The sequence below is a fragment of the Cryptosporidium muris genome, genomic scaffold (genome assembly GCF_000006515.1).
Source record: "Cryptosporidium muris RN66 scf_1106632373461 genomic scaffold, whole genome shotgun sequence".
NCBI classification, from domain to species: Eukaryota; Apicomplexa; class Conoidasida; order Eucoccidiorida; family Cryptosporidiidae; genus Cryptosporidium; species Cryptosporidium muris.
The window spans coordinates 30,851-50,690 of NW_002196576.1; the positions used below are offsets into that span (position 1 = coordinate 30,851).

The 19,840-nt window shown below is 31.9% G+C and overlaps 10 protein-coding genes and 1 non-coding gene across 11 annotated transcripts, besides 7 other annotated features; 5 read left to right on the plus strand and 6 right to left on the minus strand.

The window, feature by feature from the left end:
* Window positions 1–138: 138 nt before the first annotated feature.
* Window positions 139–819, plus strand: CMU_000130 (reprolysin family zinc metalloprotease, putative; the record flags this gene model as incomplete). Its single annotated transcript, XM_002141457.1, has 1 exon — window positions 139–819. The coding sequence occupies one exon, from the start codon at window positions 139–141 to the stop codon at window positions 817–819; it is 681 nt and encodes a 226-aa protein (XP_002141493.1).
* On the minus strand, window positions 750–2,786 carry CMU_000140 (uncharacterized protein; the record flags this gene model as incomplete). Its single annotated transcript, XM_002141458.1, has 1 exon — window positions 750–2,786. One exon carries the CDS (start codon window positions 2,784–2,786, stop codon window positions 750–752), a length of 2,037 nt encoding a protein of 678 aa, XP_002141494.1.
* Window positions 2,787–3,011: 225 nt separating this feature from the next.
* Window positions 3,012–3,542, plus strand: CMU_000150 (adenylate kinase, putative; the record flags this gene model as incomplete). Its single annotated transcript, XM_002141459.1, has 1 exon — window positions 3,012–3,542. One exon carries the CDS (start codon window positions 3,012–3,014, stop codon window positions 3,540–3,542), a length of 531 nt encoding a protein of 176 aa, XP_002141495.1.
* A 346-nt stretch (window positions 3,543–3,888) lies between these two features.
* CMU_000160 (uncharacterized protein) lies at window positions 3,889–4,770 on the plus strand (the record flags this gene model as incomplete). The annotated part of the gene is made up of 1 exon (XM_002141460.1): window positions 3,889–4,770. One exon carries the CDS (start codon window positions 3,889–3,891, stop codon window positions 4,768–4,770), a length of 882 nt encoding a protein of 293 aa, XP_002141496.1.
* Window positions 4,364–4,386: a sequence feature (AT_rich).
* Window positions 4,771–4,870: 100 nt separating the features above from the next.
* On the minus strand, window positions 4,871–5,362 carry CMU_000170 (uncharacterized protein; the record flags this gene model as incomplete). The annotated part of the gene is made up of 1 exon (XM_002141461.1): window positions 4,871–5,362. One exon carries the CDS (start codon window positions 5,360–5,362, stop codon window positions 4,871–4,873), a length of 492 nt encoding a protein of 163 aa, XP_002141497.1.
* Window positions 5,320–5,368: a sequence feature (AT_rich).
* Window positions 5,369–5,693: 325 nt separating this feature from the next.
* On the plus strand, window positions 5,694–6,170 carry CMU_000180 (SOH1 family protein; the record flags this gene model as incomplete). Its single annotated transcript, XM_002141462.1, has 3 exons — window positions 5,694–5,772; window positions 5,836–5,932; window positions 6,014–6,170. 3 exons carry the CDS (start codon window positions 5,694–5,696, stop codon window positions 6,168–6,170), a joined length of 333 nt encoding a protein of 110 aa, XP_002141498.1.
* Window positions 5,798–5,822: a sequence feature (AT_rich).
* Window positions 6,171–6,358: 188 nt separating the features above from the next.
* Window positions 6,359–6,414: a sequence feature (AT_rich).
* A 331-nt stretch (window positions 6,415–6,745) lies between these two features.
* Window positions 6,746–6,797: a sequence feature (AT_rich).
* An 820-nt stretch (window positions 6,798–7,617) lies between these two features.
* Window positions 7,618–7,661: a sequence feature (AT_rich).
* A 741-nt stretch (window positions 7,662–8,402) lies between these two features.
* CMU_000190 (uncharacterized protein) lies at window positions 8,403–10,010 on the minus strand (the record flags this gene model as incomplete). Its single annotated transcript, XM_002141463.1, has 1 exon — window positions 8,403–10,010. One exon carries the CDS (start codon window positions 10,008–10,010, stop codon window positions 8,403–8,405), a length of 1,608 nt encoding a protein of 535 aa, XP_002141499.1.
* Window positions 10,011–10,367: 357 nt separating this feature from the next.
* On the minus strand, window positions 10,368–10,439 carry CMU_000200. The gene has a single exon. It is a non-coding gene; the product is annotated as a tRNA-Gly (tRNA).
* An 84-nt stretch (window positions 10,440–10,523) lies between these two features.
* Window positions 10,524–12,094, minus strand: CMU_000210 (phenylalanyl-tRNA synthetase, alpha subunit family protein; the record flags this gene model as incomplete). The annotated part of the gene is made up of 1 exon (XM_002141464.1): window positions 10,524–12,094. The coding sequence occupies one exon, from the start codon at window positions 12,092–12,094 to the stop codon at window positions 10,568–10,570; it is 1,527 nt and encodes a 508-aa protein (XP_002141500.1). The 3' UTR covers window positions 10,524–10,567.
* A 502-nt stretch (window positions 12,095–12,596) lies between these two features.
* CMU_000220 (uncharacterized protein) lies at window positions 12,597–15,392 on the plus strand (the record flags this gene model as incomplete). The annotated part of the gene is made up of 1 exon (XM_002141465.1): window positions 12,597–15,392. The coding sequence occupies one exon, from the start codon at window positions 12,597–12,599 to the stop codon at window positions 15,390–15,392; it is 2,796 nt and encodes a 931-aa protein (XP_002141501.1).
* Window positions 15,393–15,902: 510 nt separating this feature from the next.
* Window positions 15,903–15,926: a sequence feature (AT_rich).
* Window positions 15,927–16,070: 144 nt separating this feature from the next.
* CMU_000230 (ribosomal protein L7Ae domain-containing protein) lies at window positions 16,071–19,403 on the minus strand (the record flags this gene model as incomplete). Its single annotated transcript, XM_002141466.1, has 1 exon — window positions 16,071–19,403. The coding sequence occupies one exon, from the start codon at window positions 19,401–19,403 to the stop codon at window positions 16,071–16,073; it is 3,333 nt and encodes a 1,110-aa protein (XP_002141502.1).
* Window positions 19,404–19,840: the final 437 nt, after the last annotated feature.

The following is a 19,840-nucleotide window of genomic DNA, read 5'->3' on the forward strand; positions in this document are numbered from 1 at the left end:
ACATTTTCATTTGAATTTCTTCCTTAAGTCTATCCCAATAAGCAAACTGTAAAGCTCACCGCTCTCAATAGTTTGTTTAATTTACCGCTCTAAAACTGGGAGGTGATATGATGGGAAAGATCTTTTATAACTAACCTCATGACTATTATTTTAGCTTTAGTTGGAGCATATGAACCCCAAATAAGTACAGAGTGTATAAGTCAAGCTTATAGATGTCTACAAAAAATATATAGCGGAGATGTCATCATTGTAGCTGTTGGGAATCACCACACTGAACATAGGAAGGACTGTTTGTCAATAAAAGTGAAAGGAAGGGAAATTACCAATTTTACTCATTCAAACTCTAGCTATACCAGTACTGAGAAATATTATAATCAATTCCAAATATGGACTAGATCTATATTTAGTATATTATTAAAACTTAAAAGGAGATTTGAACAGATTTATTCAATAAAAGCATCTTCAACATCAACTTTAATAATAGGCTTAACAAGTGTTGACATTTTCCCATCAAATCAGTACCACTTTTCTTATGGTCAGACTGATGCAGAAAATGGGCTAGCTATTGTGTCAGGTTATAGAATATATAAAAGGGGTGATACTAATAATAGACTAGTTAAAGTTCTTCTTCATGAGTACGGTCACTTAATGAAATTGACTCACTGTGAATGCAGTTGTATAATGTCTATTGTCTCTTCGTTATCTGAGCTAGATGAAAGGCCATTAAAGTTTTGCTCTTCTTGTATAAATCAACTACTGCAAAACAATGAATCAGTATCTCCAAAAAACCTACTAATTCTATCTCCAGGTAGTGAGTAATTCACTGAAATAGATAATGGATACTGATTTCTACTTTTAGAACCACTTGACTTGCTGGATCCATGTTTCTTGGTAATAAAGAACTTGTTTATTCCTCTAGCTATATCTAAACGTAAAATATGCTCGTCACTTATCAAACCTTCGTAAATATTTCTCTCTTTTATTGACTGTGTTATAATATTTCTTGATTCAAGTATTAGAAAATTTGATATATGTCTTATAGATGGTACAATATGTTTCCTAAGCAAGTACAATTCCCAAAGACCAAGATCAATTGATAGCATTATATTTGTGCTGTACTCAGAAGAGTATATATTTTCATGGTCATCAATTATTTTATAATAATTCCATTGATCTCCATTCCTTGTTCTGAGTAATTTTGCCGTTAAATTGAACTCTTGAGACATATTATCGAGAGACATCATTGAACTCAAATATGATATATTTATATTAAATAGTTTTTTTACTAGAATCAGGTTCAATGCGCTACTAGAAGGTGATGATATTGCTGATACTCTAATAAGCTTCTTGATAAACTTGGCTAGTAGTTTCAATGGTAACATAGGCGAAGATAGTGACAAAGACAGTAAATTTAAGAATTTACTGCTCTGAGGTAGGTTAAATATTGGTACAGAAATTGTTGAATATAAATTATAGTAGTATCCCGTACAGCTAGATGCACATTTGCTGTAATCTTCATTTAATCTATAATTAACTATTAGAAAAAATAGACCGCTTAGTGCACTTGCTGATAGAGTTGTGTTTTCTAGTTTATTCGCTGAGAGATACTTTTTACCTAACCCATTACATATCATTACATAAGCATCAGCCATTTCCAGTGGGTTTGTTAAATGTGGCATTATATTGATTGGTATGTAATGTAACAAGTGTTTCAAAATAGCTACTTTAACTGACAGTTCATTGTCACAATCCATATTAATTACAGCATGCAGATAGACAATCCATAGCTGCTGATATACTGTTTTATACTTGTCTTGCCAATTGGAAGAGTCATGTTCAAACTCACTTCGTAAGGAGCCGTAGTTCGCAGTAGTTTTGTATATATTTGCTAGTTCTCTCTCTCCTCTCTCTAAATCTGTTTTATTCCTAAACTTTCCAATGTTAACTGGTTTAGGCAAATTCAAAATTATAAAACTGATCCTGAGCAAAGTCCCAATTAAAATATCTACACTACAACCATATAGCTCTAAGGATGGATCAACTCGTTTTTCTGTATTGTATCCTACAGAATCCCCAGATTCATAACAAATTTTCTCTAATAGATTCCTAATATGTAAAGCAAAGTGATACCTCAAATTATCATATTTCAACAAGTAGTCCTTCACCAGTATATATTCCAAAAAGAAAGGACTCATATACGAATTAGAGTATTCAGACTTATAAATGTTACTTATAACCAAAAATGTGGCAGTTTTCAAATCTTGCGTTTTTATTGATCTCAATAATATATTGTTTATAATATATGAACTAAAAGATATAGGATAGCTTTGTTTCTCACAAACTACTCCCTTACTTGGTACATCACTACATTGACGTATAAGTATTTCATTTTTGAGCCATTTCATGAGTATTCTTATTGCAGATTCAGATAGCCTCATTCTCACACGCTGAACTTTTAAAACTCCTCTTAATAGCTTTTTTGCGATATTCATATCTATGATAGGGCTGTCTATTATAAAATTCAGTATACAGAGTAAATACTTCATACACACTTCAAACATATCAATTTTAAAGTCTTCAATTCCATATAATGTTTCATTACGATGAATACAATTTGATTTCCCAAAATTAAGTAATGTAGCAGGTATGATTTTCAAATGTCTGCTTTTATACAGTATTAAAAGTTCACTCAGTTTATTTAGTATATTATGTAAATACCTTAATGACTTTCCACTTGAACATAACTCGTCAATAAATCCAAAAAAGTCACTTTGTAAAGTATCCATCTCAGCTTATCGTAACTTTATTATTACTAGTTAAATGATAAGATTTGAGTAAGGTAGTACAATGACTAGTCTTTTATGCGGGGTTAGGTGGCATTGCTAAGAGTGTAGCGACTTACCTACTTAAAGCTCTGTGGTTGACTATAATTTACAATAAATTTTCAAGTCCTCTGTAGATAGAAGGAGGAGGTCCTGAACTTATAAATATTAATATATACATACTAAGATATGTTAATGCCTAATATACTCGTAACTGGGACACCAGGTACTGGTAAGACTAAGTTAAGCAAAAAACTTGGCAAGAAATTTAGAAACTACAAAGTTGTAGAACTCTCAAAAGTCATCAAAAAGAAGAAATTATTTAGTGAATGGGATGATGAAATGGAAAGTAGTATCTTTAATGAGACTATGGTCATTAGATATCTGCAAAAACTATTTAAGAAGTGTAAAAGACTTAACAAGCCAATTATACTAGACTTTCACTCAGTTGACTTTCTATCTGCAGAGTGGTTTGATATAGTTATCTGTCTTAGGGCAGAGACTGATGTCTTGTATGATAGATTGAAAGAGAGGAGTTATCCTGATAAGAAGATTAAGGAGAATATAGAATGTGAAATATTCAATGTCATTTATGAGGATATAACTTCAAAATTTGGCGAGGGTAATATAATAAGCCTATCTAATAACAACTTAGCCCAGCAGAAGAGGAACTTAATTAAGATTTCCGAAAAAGTTACATTATTTAAGAGTAGGTTTTAGTGAGGAAAACTGCATAACTTAAAGACACTTTTTTTTGCAATAAATCCTAGATTCTGTCATAAAGTAGAAAATTCTTATATACTTCTAGTAATAACGAATTAATTTATTTTAATTACCTATATTTCTATTTATTGTCGTTATCTACTATTTCTTCAGATAGCAAAACTTCTTACGCAATCCTTGTGGATGCAGCATCCATGTCTCGGGTAAATTTTAGATCTGGAAATGCTACAAAGTAGTTCCTATAGCAGACTTGAATGAAGGTGTATTTGGGAAGTATTAAATTAAGCTATCACAACTGTGATAAAATCGAGCTAAATTGCCGATATTGTAAATACTTCTAATAATGGAGAATGATCTTGTTAATATTGAAGTATACTTTCCAGATGCGGTTATTTTGGAAGAACAAAACTATGCAGATAACCATCTCACTAGCAAAGAATATGAGCCTGAACTGAAGGAAAGATATAGCTTTACAGATATGTATAATTTTCACTATAACTCTGGTTTTCAGAACTGCTTAGCACATTATGTTGGAGATGTAGATAAAGAAGTGGATAAAGTGGGATTTGCGACTACTAGATATGAAAAAAGTTACTCATATAAAAATTTTAAACTTGAATGGGACGAGAAAAATGAAGTGCTTTATGTCGTTATTCCCTCAGTAGATAGTATAGACCACTGGGTTATGTTGTTTCTGCAACCACTTGGAATTACAAATGACTCGCTAAAAATTGACAATTGCTGTATATCCAATAACTGTAATTTTAAAGTAAGAATAGACGATGAAAGACTACTTTTGTACCCAGATTTACTTGATGATATATATAAATTTATTTTATTTCAACGAAATTTGTGGTATTTTTATAAACATCATATCAATCATATCCATAATAGTGTAACCACATTTGATGATTCTACTGTAGATCACTTGTGGCAAAACCCAGACATAAATGTCTATTTAAAGAAAGATGAAACTGACCACAATTTTTCCAAAGGAAGAGAGGGATGCTGTAGCGAATATTGTGATTCATACTTGAAAGGACAGCATATATTGCCGTGTATTTCAACCACAATTTCTGAGTCAAATGTATTCACTACTGATTCAACAATATTTCCATTATTAACATCTGAAGATTCAAGTAGTAATGATGACTATCAACTTAACTCCTTTACAAATATTTGTAATGGAAATAATGAGAGAGCCTTCTTTCCAATAAATGACTAAATTTGATTTATTATGCTAAATTGCATAACTAATATATCTAGTATATCTAATAATGTATATACTATATTAAATCTCTAAATCTTATTCTCCAATATAAACTCTATATACTAGTGTTCCCCAGTAAGTAGTGTCTCATATTAGCATCTTGTTTGTACACATTTTCAAACGAGTTTGGACGGTTTTCACCTACAAATTTGAGATATCCATTTGGCACTTTTGAAAAATCATCCTTTTGAGATACTAAATAGTAGCAGCACATAATTCCAACTATGATACTCAAAATTACAGATATAGTTAATAGAATAAGCATTGTTTGACTGATTTGCAGTGGAAATGTTCCTACAGGCCTCACTTTTTTTGGGTACAGTAGCGAACTTCCTACAGTAGATGGAGATGTTCCTAATCTAGATAGTGTATTTGTAGACATTGTACTGAATGTTTCGTAGTTATTGTAAACAATATCCCATGCATTTGTCCTTGAGTGAATAAATGATACATTTACATCATAGTCTGATCTCCAGAAATAAATGTAGGCCTGAGTATTTCCCCAATATAATACAAATATAATAAAAAATATTGAATTTTTTTTCATAAATTTCAAGATATCTTTTCTTATTTCAAAGTTCTGTTTAGAGTAATAACTTGTTAGCTAATTTTAGTATACTTTATCCACTGTAAAGAGAAAAAAAAAAGACAAAGTGAAGTATTTGGTATGAGCTTATATCATTACCAAAATAGATTATCAGATTACTTGTCTTTTACTGCTTCTGTAACTTCTATGTAGTGAGCTTATAGGAATTATACAAATAAGTCCAAACAATGCCAAAGCAAATTGATGCATCTAAAAATATTAGTACAACCAACCCGCTACCGGGTTATCCTGGTGTATAAGAATTATTGTTGTTAAAGTTCCTTTTAGTTAAATGGATGAAGCTGATCGTAAACGTTTTGTACTAGAATTAGAATTTGTCCAGTGTTTATCAAATCCGGATTATCTACAATGTAAGTACAAGACAATTGGCAGATGTTTAATTTTAAAAAATATTTATAATGCTATTTGTTTAGGGTTAGAGAAAGAGGGTTATTATAAAGATCCATCATTTATAAGATATCTGAAATATTTATTATATTGGTGTAACCCACCATATTCAAGTTATTTGTCGTAAGTTCAATGTTCATTTTATATTTGTATTATCTAGCTCTCTACACATCTAATTTCTACAATCAAATAATTGTTTATTAGTTATCCACATTGTTTGAGACTTTTAAAAGCCTTGCAAAGTCCAAGTTTCAGAGCTAAACTTAGTAATGATGAAGCAATACAAACAATTAGAGATCAACAATCCTTTCAGTGGGTAAGTATACAAACTCAGATCTTCTTTTTGGAGCGAGTATCATAACTCTTTTCTAGATATATGCTGATTTAGCAGTTTACAAATTCGTTAAAAACAGTAAATGCTGAAGTTCCTACTTATCTTTATTTCAATTTTAAGTTAAAATGAGGAGTGACTTTTTTTATAATAAGGAACATTTGAATAACTAGGGAAGGAATTATTGTATATAGACTTCGAATTCTTACAGTTATCCCTATTATTATTAATTTCATTATAAATAAATTTTGTATTTTATTTTTCATAAATAATTCAATGATACATATAAATTCCATTTTATCTCCTATAAAAGTAGCTAACGTTACTTTTTGCCTTTAATGTAGTAATCTAGTAAATTCACTATTTCAGTTTTACCAATAACACCACTTGAACTTAAATCCCTAACATGTTAAAGTGACTTGGCAGGAATTTATATTCAAAGATGAAATATTGACTAATAGCTGTTAATTTTTGACATTAATATCACTATCAAGTACTACTGGTTACTGTTAGTCCCGATTATTCCAATTATATTTCAGTACTTTGTATCAAACACTTCTTATTTTATAAGGACTATAACATTCACAAATTCCATAGGTACTTAGTAATATTATAAATATAATAGATTAATCATTAATTATTATTCTAAAATATATACGCAGATATAATTTACACTTTCAATACATCCTTAACATCCAATAATGACTAATTGGCAGTGAAAATTGCAAGAATAATAGCTTGTAAAATGAACATCAAAATTTACTTCCCAAATGCAAAACTAGTATAATTGGGAAAATATAGTATCAATAGATATTTTATCAATAAATTTTACATTATTTTCGTCTAAAATATCATTCAATAACAATATCAATTTTTCTTTGATAGTTCCTTATAGACGTACAACCTAAATGTAAAACAATGACACTACAACTTTCTTTGGAAAAATATTATTAGATCCATTTCTAAAGATCTACTTTCGAGTATTGAAATTTCATTTCTATCTCTATGTTTTTTTATAACCTCAAGTTATCTTGAATTGACCCGAATTTCATTAAATTTCCATATTTATCAAATGTTAAGCAAGGGCTTAGTCCCATCACTATTGGTACTCAGTTATACTCTTCTTATATCAAATTTTCAATATAAGGTGATTTTCTTGATGTATCCATTGTTTCTATTTCATATATAAGTTTCACTTCGACTTTCAACTCATTCCCAATAAAATTTGTTGTTATTAAGTAAACTGCTTATCTAACATTTCAGTGACTTGAGTAGCTATGATCTATAATATAGAAGAGTTTCTTTTTTTATATAGTGAGTTTCCTAAAGTAACTAATTTCATACAATTCTTCTACTGCTTCTATTTAAAAATACTTCACACTTTTCAATGGAATATACAGCATTGTTTAACATTCTTACAATATACTTAAGTGATTAACCTTTTGTAAATGGAACTAGATTTATATTAGTTATCTTCAAAATTATAAATATTTATAACTAAATCTTTTAATCTAATTTATTCTTCGCTGTATTGTTAATGGAATATTAAGTAAAACTACATATTACCTTTCCTATATCCACTTAAATTTGGTATTATAAAGTGGATATATTGGATAGCTATGATACAACACTACCTTTTAATGTAAGTCCATAATATAAAAAATTCATCAATTTTAGTAAATTTTACCATAACACTTCATTACTGATGAGTTTATTTCTTTTCGGTACACTCAGCTTTTTATCAATTCCTCATTAATATTTCCGAATTCAACTTTTATTAAAGATTATTACTTCTGAAACCTCAGTTATATATACAACACTATAATAGTTATAGACTTTGCGATAACCAGCTTTATTTAACAATTTACAGTATACTGCTCCTGAATCTAATTAGTATGTTGGTTTACAACCAATTAATAGTAATATTTTCCCTTAATACTATTATATAGATGCTGTATGTCACATAAACGAAAATGCAGGTATGAGTTGCAGTAGTATCCATGAAATATAAATATAATTTGGCAACTTTTAGTTTGAATACTAGCATGAAATTTAATCGATATCTAATTTATTTTCAAATATATTGATAACTTGAAGTATCAAAGGTGAGGTAAGTGATCAAATTTTGTACTTAGATTCATTCCATTTTAATATTTGAATTAATGTAAAAATTCGATTAATAATTACTAGGATATAAAAACAAAATAAGTTTTTTTATAAATAGGACTGAGGCTTAGCTATGCTGCAAGCATCAACAGATTTTCATGGCTTGTTGTCGGTGACTTCTGAGTCTAGGAAATCAAAAAAGAGCTCCGAAAGACCTTTTAGTGAAGATTTCTCGGTATTTCTAAGTGAAGGATTCTTGGTGGAGTCTAAATTTCCATTTGGGAGAATATTTAAGCGTTCTCTATCTTTCTTGCTAATTCCAATAATATCACACAATATACAAAATATATCGTCTCTATATTTTATCTTTACTCCCTTTTCATTATGCTTTTCAATAAGTTGTATGACAAGACGCTTGTCAACAAAGTTAAATTTCAAATCTTGTTTTAGATCATGCATTTGTATCAGTGTTCTTTCCATATTTTCCAATAAATTTTGATTGTTTACATGTAAGTCCTGTATTTGTTTTTCAAGTGACTGTTTTTCATTAGATAATTTGCTAACAACTCTCTTCATATCTCTAACTTCAGATTCACATGTATTTAGAAGCTGTATTTGATCTTTTAAACGGCGTGCCTCTTCTCTGACATTTTCTAATTCCATTTGATGTCTAGCATTAGTTTCTTCTTCTTCAGTTTGAAAACATTCAACAATACTTGTCAAGCTATTAGCATAGTTTCTAAGTGTTGTGATCTCTACTTTAGTCTGTTCAAGTGCAGTAGTCATATCTTTAACTGTCTGCCTTAGTTCAGTTGCTTCACTGTCAATCCCATTCAATCTCTCCAATTCAGTAATGTAATCTTGATTTATAGTTAAGAGCCTCATATTTTCTGTTTTCAAGTCTTCATTTTCTTTGACTATACTTGCGAAAAAGTCAGATAACTCAACTTTTGTTTCTTCTTTAGAAAACTCATTCATTTCAGATTTAGATGTATCAAGATTTTTCAAATAGTTTACAAGATATATTAGGCATTCCCCCAGTAACACAGTCATTTCTAGAGAAAATGGAGCATCTTTCTTAAGTATAACATCTTGCAAATATAGCTGAAGATGATCAGGTAATTTATCTAATATTAATTCCTTCTCCCCAATTAATTGATTTTTTATTCCCAACCAGTCTCCATAGTGCCCTAGGAGAGTATTAGACAGATCTTGAAGGTCATTGACCTCTACCTGGAGAATCTGATTAAGCTGCCGTATGAAAGTAGGATTATATGCTACAAAAGTATCAGATTTAATATTAAGTTTGGTAGATTCAGATGTGGACAATTTGTCGTCTGCAACTGATTTATCACATTGGTATATCTCAGGACTTAAATCTTCCTCCTGGTACTTGTTGATGGTGAAAAGCTGGGTATCCTCTTCTATTTGTCTACTATGCTTATCTGAAACCAAGTCAATTCTATCCGCGCATTCTGAATTGTGTTTTATAGTTGTAAAAGTAGTTTCAAGTCTAGACTCCATTGTTACCTCACTTGGTAAACAGCTCTCGTGCTCCAATATTACACTATCATCTAGCAAAGTTGTGGAGTAATCATTGTTTACTGCTAACCTGGTATCTTTAAGGTTATTTGTAGTATGCTTAAATGCCATATTTTCTCTCAACTTAGACAAGTCTTCATCGTTCACATTAGTTTCATCTTCTAAAAGAACTTCGTTTAGTTCCTGTACTGCTTCTTTCAGTGCACCCCATGCAGCACGCATATTGTGCCCTAGTAGTATAATTAACTACAAGTTCCTAATATAGTTCTTAATATTATGATTCACGGGGTTCCCACCTAGCCTTTGTTGAATAGCAAAGTCAACCGCAGCTCTGTTGAATACGAAGCGTCCTAAAAAGCTCCTCTACATGCCCGCCTAGTTTTCAACACTCTAAAATACGAATTGTTGGAACACCCCATCTAATCAAGATATATGAATATTTTTTTTAGTAAAAGCTATAATAAAAGATATATATGTAGATTAGAACTTGGAAATCCACCAGCAGTGAATAAATAAATAACAATAGGGAAAATCTTGCATTACAATATTGACTCCAAATTAACTCATGAAACTAAAAAGTGCGTGCACCGGGAGTCGAACCCGGGCCATCAGTTCGGAAAACTGAGATGCTAGCCGTTACACCATACACGCCTTTAGATTTAGGGCTTTAGTAATTAACTGCATTTATATATAGAATTTGTTAAATAGCCAAGTCTACTCCTCTTGCATGCTCCCACTACCCAGAATATCAAACAAAAATCTATTTAAATTACAATATTTTATGTGAAGATATTTGCTCTATAACTAAAAAGATCTCTAATATTAGGGATATTATAATGAATCATTGTTGGGCGTTCAAGTGATAATCCCCATGCAATAACTACTATGCCTTCAGGTAGTCCAAGGGATCTCAATACTTCTGGTCTAAACATTCCAGAGTTACCTATTTCAATCCACTTCTTCAAAATCTCATGATATCCAAATACTTCCATTGAAGGTTCAGTGTATGGATTAAAGGTAGGTTTAAATTTCAATTTAGATATTCCGATTTTCTCATAAAATGTAGAAAAGGTACCAAGTAAATCACCTAAGCATAAATTTCTATCTATAATTAACCCTTCAACCTGGTGAAATTCAGCTAGATGAGTAGAATCTATAGACTCATTCCTGAATACACGATCTATTGAAAATAATGCCTTTCTTTTAAAATTTGTAAGTGACCAATCACCCTGATCATTACTATATAATTTGGCTAAGTAATAAATCATCCTCGCAGATATAGCAGTTGTATGAGTTCTCAAAATATTCTTGCTGGCCTCTTCGATATCCCAATTATAACCTAAACCAACAGATCCATATCCTCCAATTTGATGAATATCTCTAACCCTATTAATATGCACTTCATCAAGCTCTAAATTCATTCTAAATGTACTGGGTTTATTTAAAAAGAATGTGTCATTAGAATCCCTTGCGGGGTGCTGCTGTGGCTGAAAAAGAGCATCAAAATTCCAAAAAGAGCTCTCAACCCATCTATTAGTTGGCATTTCTTCAAACCCCATGTGCAAAAGAATACGTTTAAATTTGAGTAAGGACCTTGTCAACGGATGTATGTGACTACGAATTAGACGTTTACCCTTTGCAAAAAAATTATATGGCTTGAAGTCACTACCCTCCCAAGATTTGTCAAGAATTATATCTTGAGTAATATCAGTAATTTCAGACTTAATTATTGTAGAGAAATTCGTCCCTTTTTCTATTAAAAAAAATGTCTTCTTATGTATATTTATTAATTTACGTTTTTTAAGTTCTAAAAGAATATCCTCACTTTTTTTAAAATAATTCTCATTCTTACCATATAAGCTAACTTCCTTCAAGTGCTCCCTTATTTTATCTGTCCTCAAAAGGTCAATGTCTTTGTTAACAATCTTCACAAGGTTATTTACTTTATCCAAAGTTACAAATCCTTGATGTAAACATTTAGATAATCCAATCTTCAAAATTTTGGAAGGTATATGTGATGGTAGTTCGCCAACATTTGCTGAAAAATTGTCTCTTGATAAAAGAAATTGGATAAGCTGATACTCCGGAGTTCCATTTCTTAAGTATTCAAGACCTTCCTCAGTTAAATGAACAGTCATTGTTGAATATATCTTTGACTTCACCATTTCACGTGATTCTAAACTCTTAATTATACCAATAATTCTCTCATGATCACAATTAAACTCCTGGGAAAGTGTCAAAGTATTCAGTGTACAGCCTGAACTATCTAGTTTAGTTAAAATTGCAAGAGGATTTAACTCCGTCATCTTACTCTAAAGTTCAAGAAATTCTTTAGTAACATTAATGTCGCGCATTTTCTAATTGTCTCAGAGAAGGAAAATGAGGGTAACTACTTTATAATTTGTGACAACTTTTTTCATTATACTTTAATAAAAACTAAGTCAACATTACATTTCAGTAGTCTTCGGAAAATTCCTACTCTATACAGGTAAATGATCTAAGATCTTACTTTGTAGAACATATAGAATACTCACTATAATTAGTTCGAGCTCATTTCAGTTTAGTTTGACATACTTTAGTGGAGACTTCAATCTTTAGTCTGTATATCCCAGTAAGTATATAATTACAAACTTAGTTCTTTAGATGAGTATATCTCAAATCCTAACTTCGTGCTAAGATAAAAAGTACTAACCGCTTATTTAGTACTCTAAGTGCAAGGAATTGCTTGTTTTGCAAGTAGCCAAATCCTACTTTCCATTTGTTTAACCGAAATTATCAGGCACTTCTTTCAAAGCTTGTACTTATTTAATGACTAGTCAATCAGAAAGACTTCTGCAATTAGATGAAGAGTGGCAAGACCCACTGCTTGATATAAGTCTACCGTACAAGTCAACTTCAACAAAAGTAGCAGGATACTATACACTTGATGATGATCTTAAAAACCTTATCTCTCTTTTTTCAGTTTCAGAAAATTCCGAAACTTATATAAGAATTGGTGAATCATCACTGGAATCGAATCTACGAATCTTAAAAACAGCTCTACTCATACAACCAGATATTATCTACCTTGGTAAAAGTACAAATGGAATAAAACAAACAACTAAAATTCTCCAAGGTTCCAGTACACCTGTTTCTGATTTGGAATTCAGCCGAGCTGAATCAGATGTAGGTGAATTATTTACTTATCCTAATACAACCACCTACCACCATGAGACACCAGCATTATCTACAATAAAGGATGGCAATTTTCAAGAAATAGGTACTAATCATGTCTCTAGTCATGATAATGGGGGATCTCTTTGTGGATCATATTCTATGATCTGTACATCAAAGTCAATGTTACCAAATTCTAGCTATAACTATACAGGGGCTGGTCTAGCATTCAACAATATTAACTCTCAACAAATAGACTTGAACAATGCTGCATTACTAATGGAATTTTTTAGGGAACTGGAAGCTGCAAAGCTATTTGATAATTTAGGGATGTTTTCTGGTTTGCTCACAGCCCACTCAATTCATCTGAAAATTATCCAAGAAATTGTAGAAGATATGCTTAGCCTAGAAGAACTGAGATTAAGATTATGTTCTCAGCTAGCATCTTTACTAAATCCTATTATTTTGTCTAGATTGCAATCATATAGTGAATCACTGAACTGTACGGCATTTACAATGCCTGAAATACTGAAAACAAGTAACTGTAAAAATGAACGTAATGATAATGAAGATATACCTACATTCCCAAATCCAAAGATTTATAAATGGCCCTCCACTTCTCTCAACTATGAGGAATATAGAATGTTAATGAAACAGCTTCCATTTTTGTGCTTTTCAGAAGTTTACGACTTAAGTACATGTATAAATGTCTTTAGTCAGATAAATGACTTGAAGTTATTGGAATATCCCTCTATGACTTGCAAAGAGACATGTTCTACCAGAGTTATACATCTGAACTCTTTATACAAAAGTACAGCTATCGATCAACCAATGTTTGCAGTTGATTACTTTGGAAATGATAGTTTTAATTTTTCGCATAGTTCAGTATGTCCAGATATAGCACAAGACTCCAAGGATATTGAACGAGATGTTTTATATATTAATGGAAGGTTATACAATGGGGCAACTAGTGGTTATGGAAAGATTTTGGAAGATGTTTCTAACTTAATAGACTTGTATTGGACCAATATACAGTGCAGCTCAGCAATAAATGAAGGTACAGATATATTTAATGACAAATTAATGAAGAAAGATATAGAAAATTGCAATGGAATGGATTTACCTAATAAACAAAATATTAGCTCAAATAATATTGATATTGGAATAGGAATAGATGATACAGATCAACCTACACTTAAATGTGAATCAATTGTCATTGCAATAATTCTTCTACATATTATAAGCCGTACTTATTCGGGAGGGAGCTGTTTTGACAAAGTATCTTCTATATATAACAATACTGACTGTATTATGATATCTCCAGATAGTAAGAGAGCAAGACCATTAGAAATAGTTATTCTACCAAATATTGCATTACTATTTTCATCACTACGATTTAGGCTATATGAACAAATGGAGCAGAATATGGCTATTGGAGTATTACCTAGTTATTTGGTTGATACACATGTAGTATCTAGACTGATCCCATCAAATAGCTTAATTAAAAACTTACCTACATATGCCTTCCATATACTTTCACGAACTCCTGTGAGTAAGATACCTCCATCTATTTTAGAATATCTAATCATATGTGGAAACAAATTTATTAGTAAGGCTACCTTATATAAAGAGTTTGCTACCTCAAGGATATGCAATTATTGTATTCAAGAGCAATGTATAAACAATCCAGTAAGTAATGAGGAGCAGTCAATACAAATAAATAGGGATGTTAATCGAGGAAGTAGTGAAATTAATAAATCAGCTGAACAGTTACATACTGATAGAATAATTGAGGTTACAACAGATGACATTGCTATAATGACACCTGGAGAAGCTGTTTTATTTCAAATGCTAACAAAATCTCAGGATAAAGAAGATGATCTGGATACCACAAAGTTCACAGATAGATCAAATTTAGTAGACTCTTCTTTAGTAAATACTCTGGACTCTAAAACAAAACGAGCAATCAACACAAAATATTCAAAATATGGCATAAGTAACCCTGAGGATGGAAATATGGTTTTATATACAACTGACAATGTCTCCGCAGATCTACATGACTCTGAAAATGAATGTAGTGAGGAGCACAAATTCAACTTGCTTGATGCTCCCAAAAAAGAATTACGTAGTGGGAACTGTACTTTAGATTGCACTGCAAATAATTACAATATTATTAGTCCAGAGTTTCTAGCTGAAGAAGATATCTCTAACTCTCAAATAGCAAGGTTATACTTTGGTAAAAGTATTGAACCATTAGAGCCTTTTTCACTACAACTAAATGTGTATGTAGTTTCATCAGAAAACTCCTCTCAGCTTGCAAATGACCTAAGAAATCTACCTAAGGATTCTATTGGGGCAATTGACCAAGAAATTCAGCAACAAGCCCTAATTTTGCAGTCTCATAGAGCAGTTTCTCAATTCGGAATATTTAGTAGTATTGTTAATACATAGTATATAACAAAAGTACACACTAGATATAGTAGCTACATATTAGTTTGCAATTTTTAGTACTTACATAAAAGTTAAACCTATTATAGGGAATTTCACTATCTGAGCAAATCACATGTAATCTACATTTCCTCTCAATGAGTTCCCCCAGAATTGTGCACTAAATTCACTTCAAGAGGAACTTTAATTGTGTAATAGCTACAAAAACTTAAAACCCACACCACTTACACTTTCGAAAGAATTAAGGTTCAAGCAAACAGACTATTCCTTAACTTATTTATTGTCGAAGTAAAAAATGAATGACATGGACATTATTTACTTAACTCCAAAGAATAAGACGAAAGTAGTACCCACTTCAATTGGTTGAACAATTGAAAGAATATATTCCCTAAACCCCAAAAATATTGAAACACTTGCAAAATGCACGAAATGTGCAAAAGAGGAAAGTTCCTAATCTGACTAATTCAATCTACATTATCCCCTCTAAATAATGCAATAAAGAAGATAATGAGCAAAAATAAATTAATATTAAATAATCACTTCCAAATCCCAGATACTTAATATAGAAACCCATCTAGCTATCTAACAAGATCAAAGTGGTATTTATTGGGAAATATCCACTTGTAAGAAAAATGGCTTGGTTTAGTTTAGTATTATCTTAATAATATATCTTATATACTATCAGTTGGAGTAGTTGTTAATTGATATTGAAAGTTTCTTAAATGTGTCTTCATTAGGTTGCAAACCATGCTCTATACAGAAATTATACAACCTTTGCAATACCTTCGCAGTATGTGCCACTGTTTGGAACTGTCTCTCAACACCACGAGTTGATAATAAGCCCAATACACTCATCCTCATGTGTTTACCCATTGCTCGTCCAATTCTATGTCTATTTAGGGCAAAAATAACGGGGATATTAAATTCTTGGGCTTGCATAAGTATATGTATAACATGATGTCTTAATCCTCCTTCAATATCACCACCTTCAATATCGGGTGCAACAATTAGTGCCTGTAATTTCTTATGTCGTAGACACCTCATAGCTTCTCTTACTCCAACAGTGAAGACTCTGCCTGGAAAGGCACTATTTGTGTTATTGCCATGATTAACACTAGCAGATTCACCACCAAATGAAAGTCCTCTAGCAGAATGTTGTCTGGATGTGTTTTCTGCTATGGTATCACCTCCTATTATTTTATTATTTATACTAGAAGCACCTCCAGGAATCGTTCCACCTTTACTACTAACGCCACTAGACATCCACCTAACTCTATCATCAATAGCCCTCAATGTATTTAACAATGTAGAAACAGCACGATCTAAAGAGGCAGTTAAGATTTGCGTCACATAATTTTGTGGATTTGCCACAGTACGATGACCTACCTTGTGTGCTAAAGCCAATCTGATATTTTTGTGAGCAAAAGCCCCATTTTCAGGTTCTGACCAATAGGCGCATTCAGAAGGATCAAAAGACCTAGAAATAGCTTCAATCGCAATATCATCCATTGCGACCATTCGAATAGCTTTATTCCCTCTATTTTGGTTTCGAATCTCACTAATTTCAACAGTGTCTAAGTAGTGATACATTACTCTAAGCCAGTGCAGCCTACCTGAATTATTTCGCAAAAAGGAAGAATATCTTGCACATGTTATGATCTCTGTCTCGTATGCACCAGTCTCATTATTCTCAGTATTAAAAGCACTAGATCCCGAGTTGCTCTTCTGAAATCTATTGTTGAAACTATTGCGCCCACCCGTTTTACTCATAGCTTTAGCCCACAATGCAGCAATTGTAGAGGGAGTAGTTGATTGGGACAAAATTAAATTGCTATCATCTCCAGATGGTAAGACTTTAGGTAAATTCAGACCATTATTAATTGACACTGCAGTAGGGGATACTATACTCCTGTTGCCATTCAGCCCCCCTACTTTATTCGCTGATACCGAATTGTCATTTGGTAAGACCCCATCTTTTCGCAAATTCTGTGATTGATTGGAATTACTACGTTTCTTAGCTATTTTAGGTGAAACACTGCTATTGAGTTCTATTTTATTGTATATCTCTGGTAAAGGAAGAGGTATTGTAGAAGAGTTTTGTTTCGAATTTAATGAATAATTAGTGCTACACTGATATCCAATTTTCATAGAATTAGGATTTTTTTTGTGAGTATTGCTTACAGATAGAGAATTTGAATAATATGCAGATTGTTGCTGTCTGAACTGTTGCAAGCTACTCACTGGTAAGTTCTTACATGTTGCAGCATTTGAGTATAAGGATGTATTATTAAATTGAGATCTCCACATTCCTACTGAAGGTACTGGAGGTGGTGGAGGTGGAAACCTAGAATTGCTGGACCCCCTAGAAGATACCTTTATTGGTAGTAATATTTTAGAATTTTGAATACTTATAGATGTCTGCTCACTTCCTTTGCACGTAAAAGCTAAATTGCGCTTATTTTTGTTAAAACTGTCATTAGCCTCTATATCAACACTTCTCCAGTGAGGAGCATAATGTTGGAAATTAACATTATTCCCCTTATTTATTGTTGAAGGTTGTTGGTAGTGATTAATATAATCGCTGAGATATTCACCTGTAGGTAGTGCACTTTTAAGTGGAAAGTGACCCATAAGTGGATAAATACTTTTATTATTATCTAAAGTTGCAATATTATCCACACTAAAATTGCCAACTCCACTTTTTTTAGTAAAGTTGTTCATTTCACCCTGTTGTATTATTGTTTTATTGTTGATGTTTGAACCAAAGCCATCTCTTTGTATATTCAAAATTGCATCCGAAGTACTACTGCTCTGGGGACTATCAGCAAACACAGACCTACTATTGAACTGGTTAATTTTTATATATTCATCATTAGTAAAGTAATTGAATTGTGAATACAAATCTCTATTAAATCCACTCATTTGTAATTGTCGTGTTATAGGGGTATTACTCCCCAAAGGAGTCATATCACTAATAAATCCTTGAGCGTTTAGATCTCTTTCTGCTTCAGACATATAGAACCTATTTCTATTAAAAACTGAGTAGTCATTTAAAGGTGAAGTAGCCATATCACCTATATTTCTAGATTTCAAATTATCCTCAGTGAAAGCTGTGCTTGACAGTTTATCACCGGAATATTTGGTTCCCTTTGTGTTAGTCTTGTCATAGTCACAACCATGTACAATATTGTAATTCCGTTGCCTAAAGTATTGATTTCCACTCATATATGCCTCATTCCTAATACGTATCTCTCTAGAACTATCTTCATATTCCCTTTGAGTTAATCTTCCAATTCCCCTAATCTCATAAGATTGTTCTATTTGGTGATTACCGTTACTCCAGTAGAATGCTGAATCCTTATTCTTAGTATCTTCATTGCTGGAATTGTCATTATTTTCCATCCAATTATGTACTCCATAGTCAAATTTATCTTTGTATACCCTAGGTTCCAGAGATATATTCCTATCAGCTGGGTAACTACTGAAAAGCGAACCTGAGGTATAATTTGAGTAATCCCATGAGCACAAGCTCCTATCACCTAAGTTATCAACACTATAGTTCATTGATTTAGGTCGTGGATCCTGATCTTCGTGTATTTCAAATGCAGATTTCGAACTAAATTGTTCAAGTACTAGAGGAATATCAGATTGTCTATCCCACAATAGTGAACCACTTCCTGAAGAATGAAAAATGTTATCTCCATTAGAAATATCTTGAGCTATACTAGATTTGACATGTCCTACGCCAAGTCCATTATGGCTATTGTTCTTTCCCATACCAAAGCTGTTAAACTCTTCTGGTATATAGTCGCGATTTCTTGTATCAGTAATTGAAGACAATGAATTTGATACAGAACAATGAGCATTATCAGATCTATATAAGTCATTAGAATTTAACTCAAAAGAGGCGAAATCATTATTAATAAGGCCACAGTCTTGGTTATTTCTAAATGAACTCATTGTTCTTTGTAATCTCCTGTTACTTGACAAACTCCCCGACTTTCTATCACTCATATAACAGACAAGTACAGAAACTTCTCAATCTCAGGGTATTATGTTGGTTACTCCTTGAAGAATAGTCTTTATTTTTCTGATTCCGTTTAAGTGCTCACAAACAACGAATTAATTGTCGTTGTTACTCCAAATTTCTTATTCTAAAATGTTCTTCATTTACAGCCATCAAAGTTTCTCTTTCAGTCATAACAACAGTACTTCCAAATTTCAATATTTCGATGTAAACATTTCTACTTAGTAGTAAATAATTCTCTTGTTTAAATGGACTAGTACAATGTATATAAGTGACTCTCTCAGCGTTTTGTCTAGACTTCAGTACGCTAGATCCCACATTCCTAGACCTATAGCTTACACGACGTTAATCACCAATGTGTACACATTAAATTCCTTAAACACCTATTTCCTGTATAGGGAGATATGTATCTGTCCCCTAGATA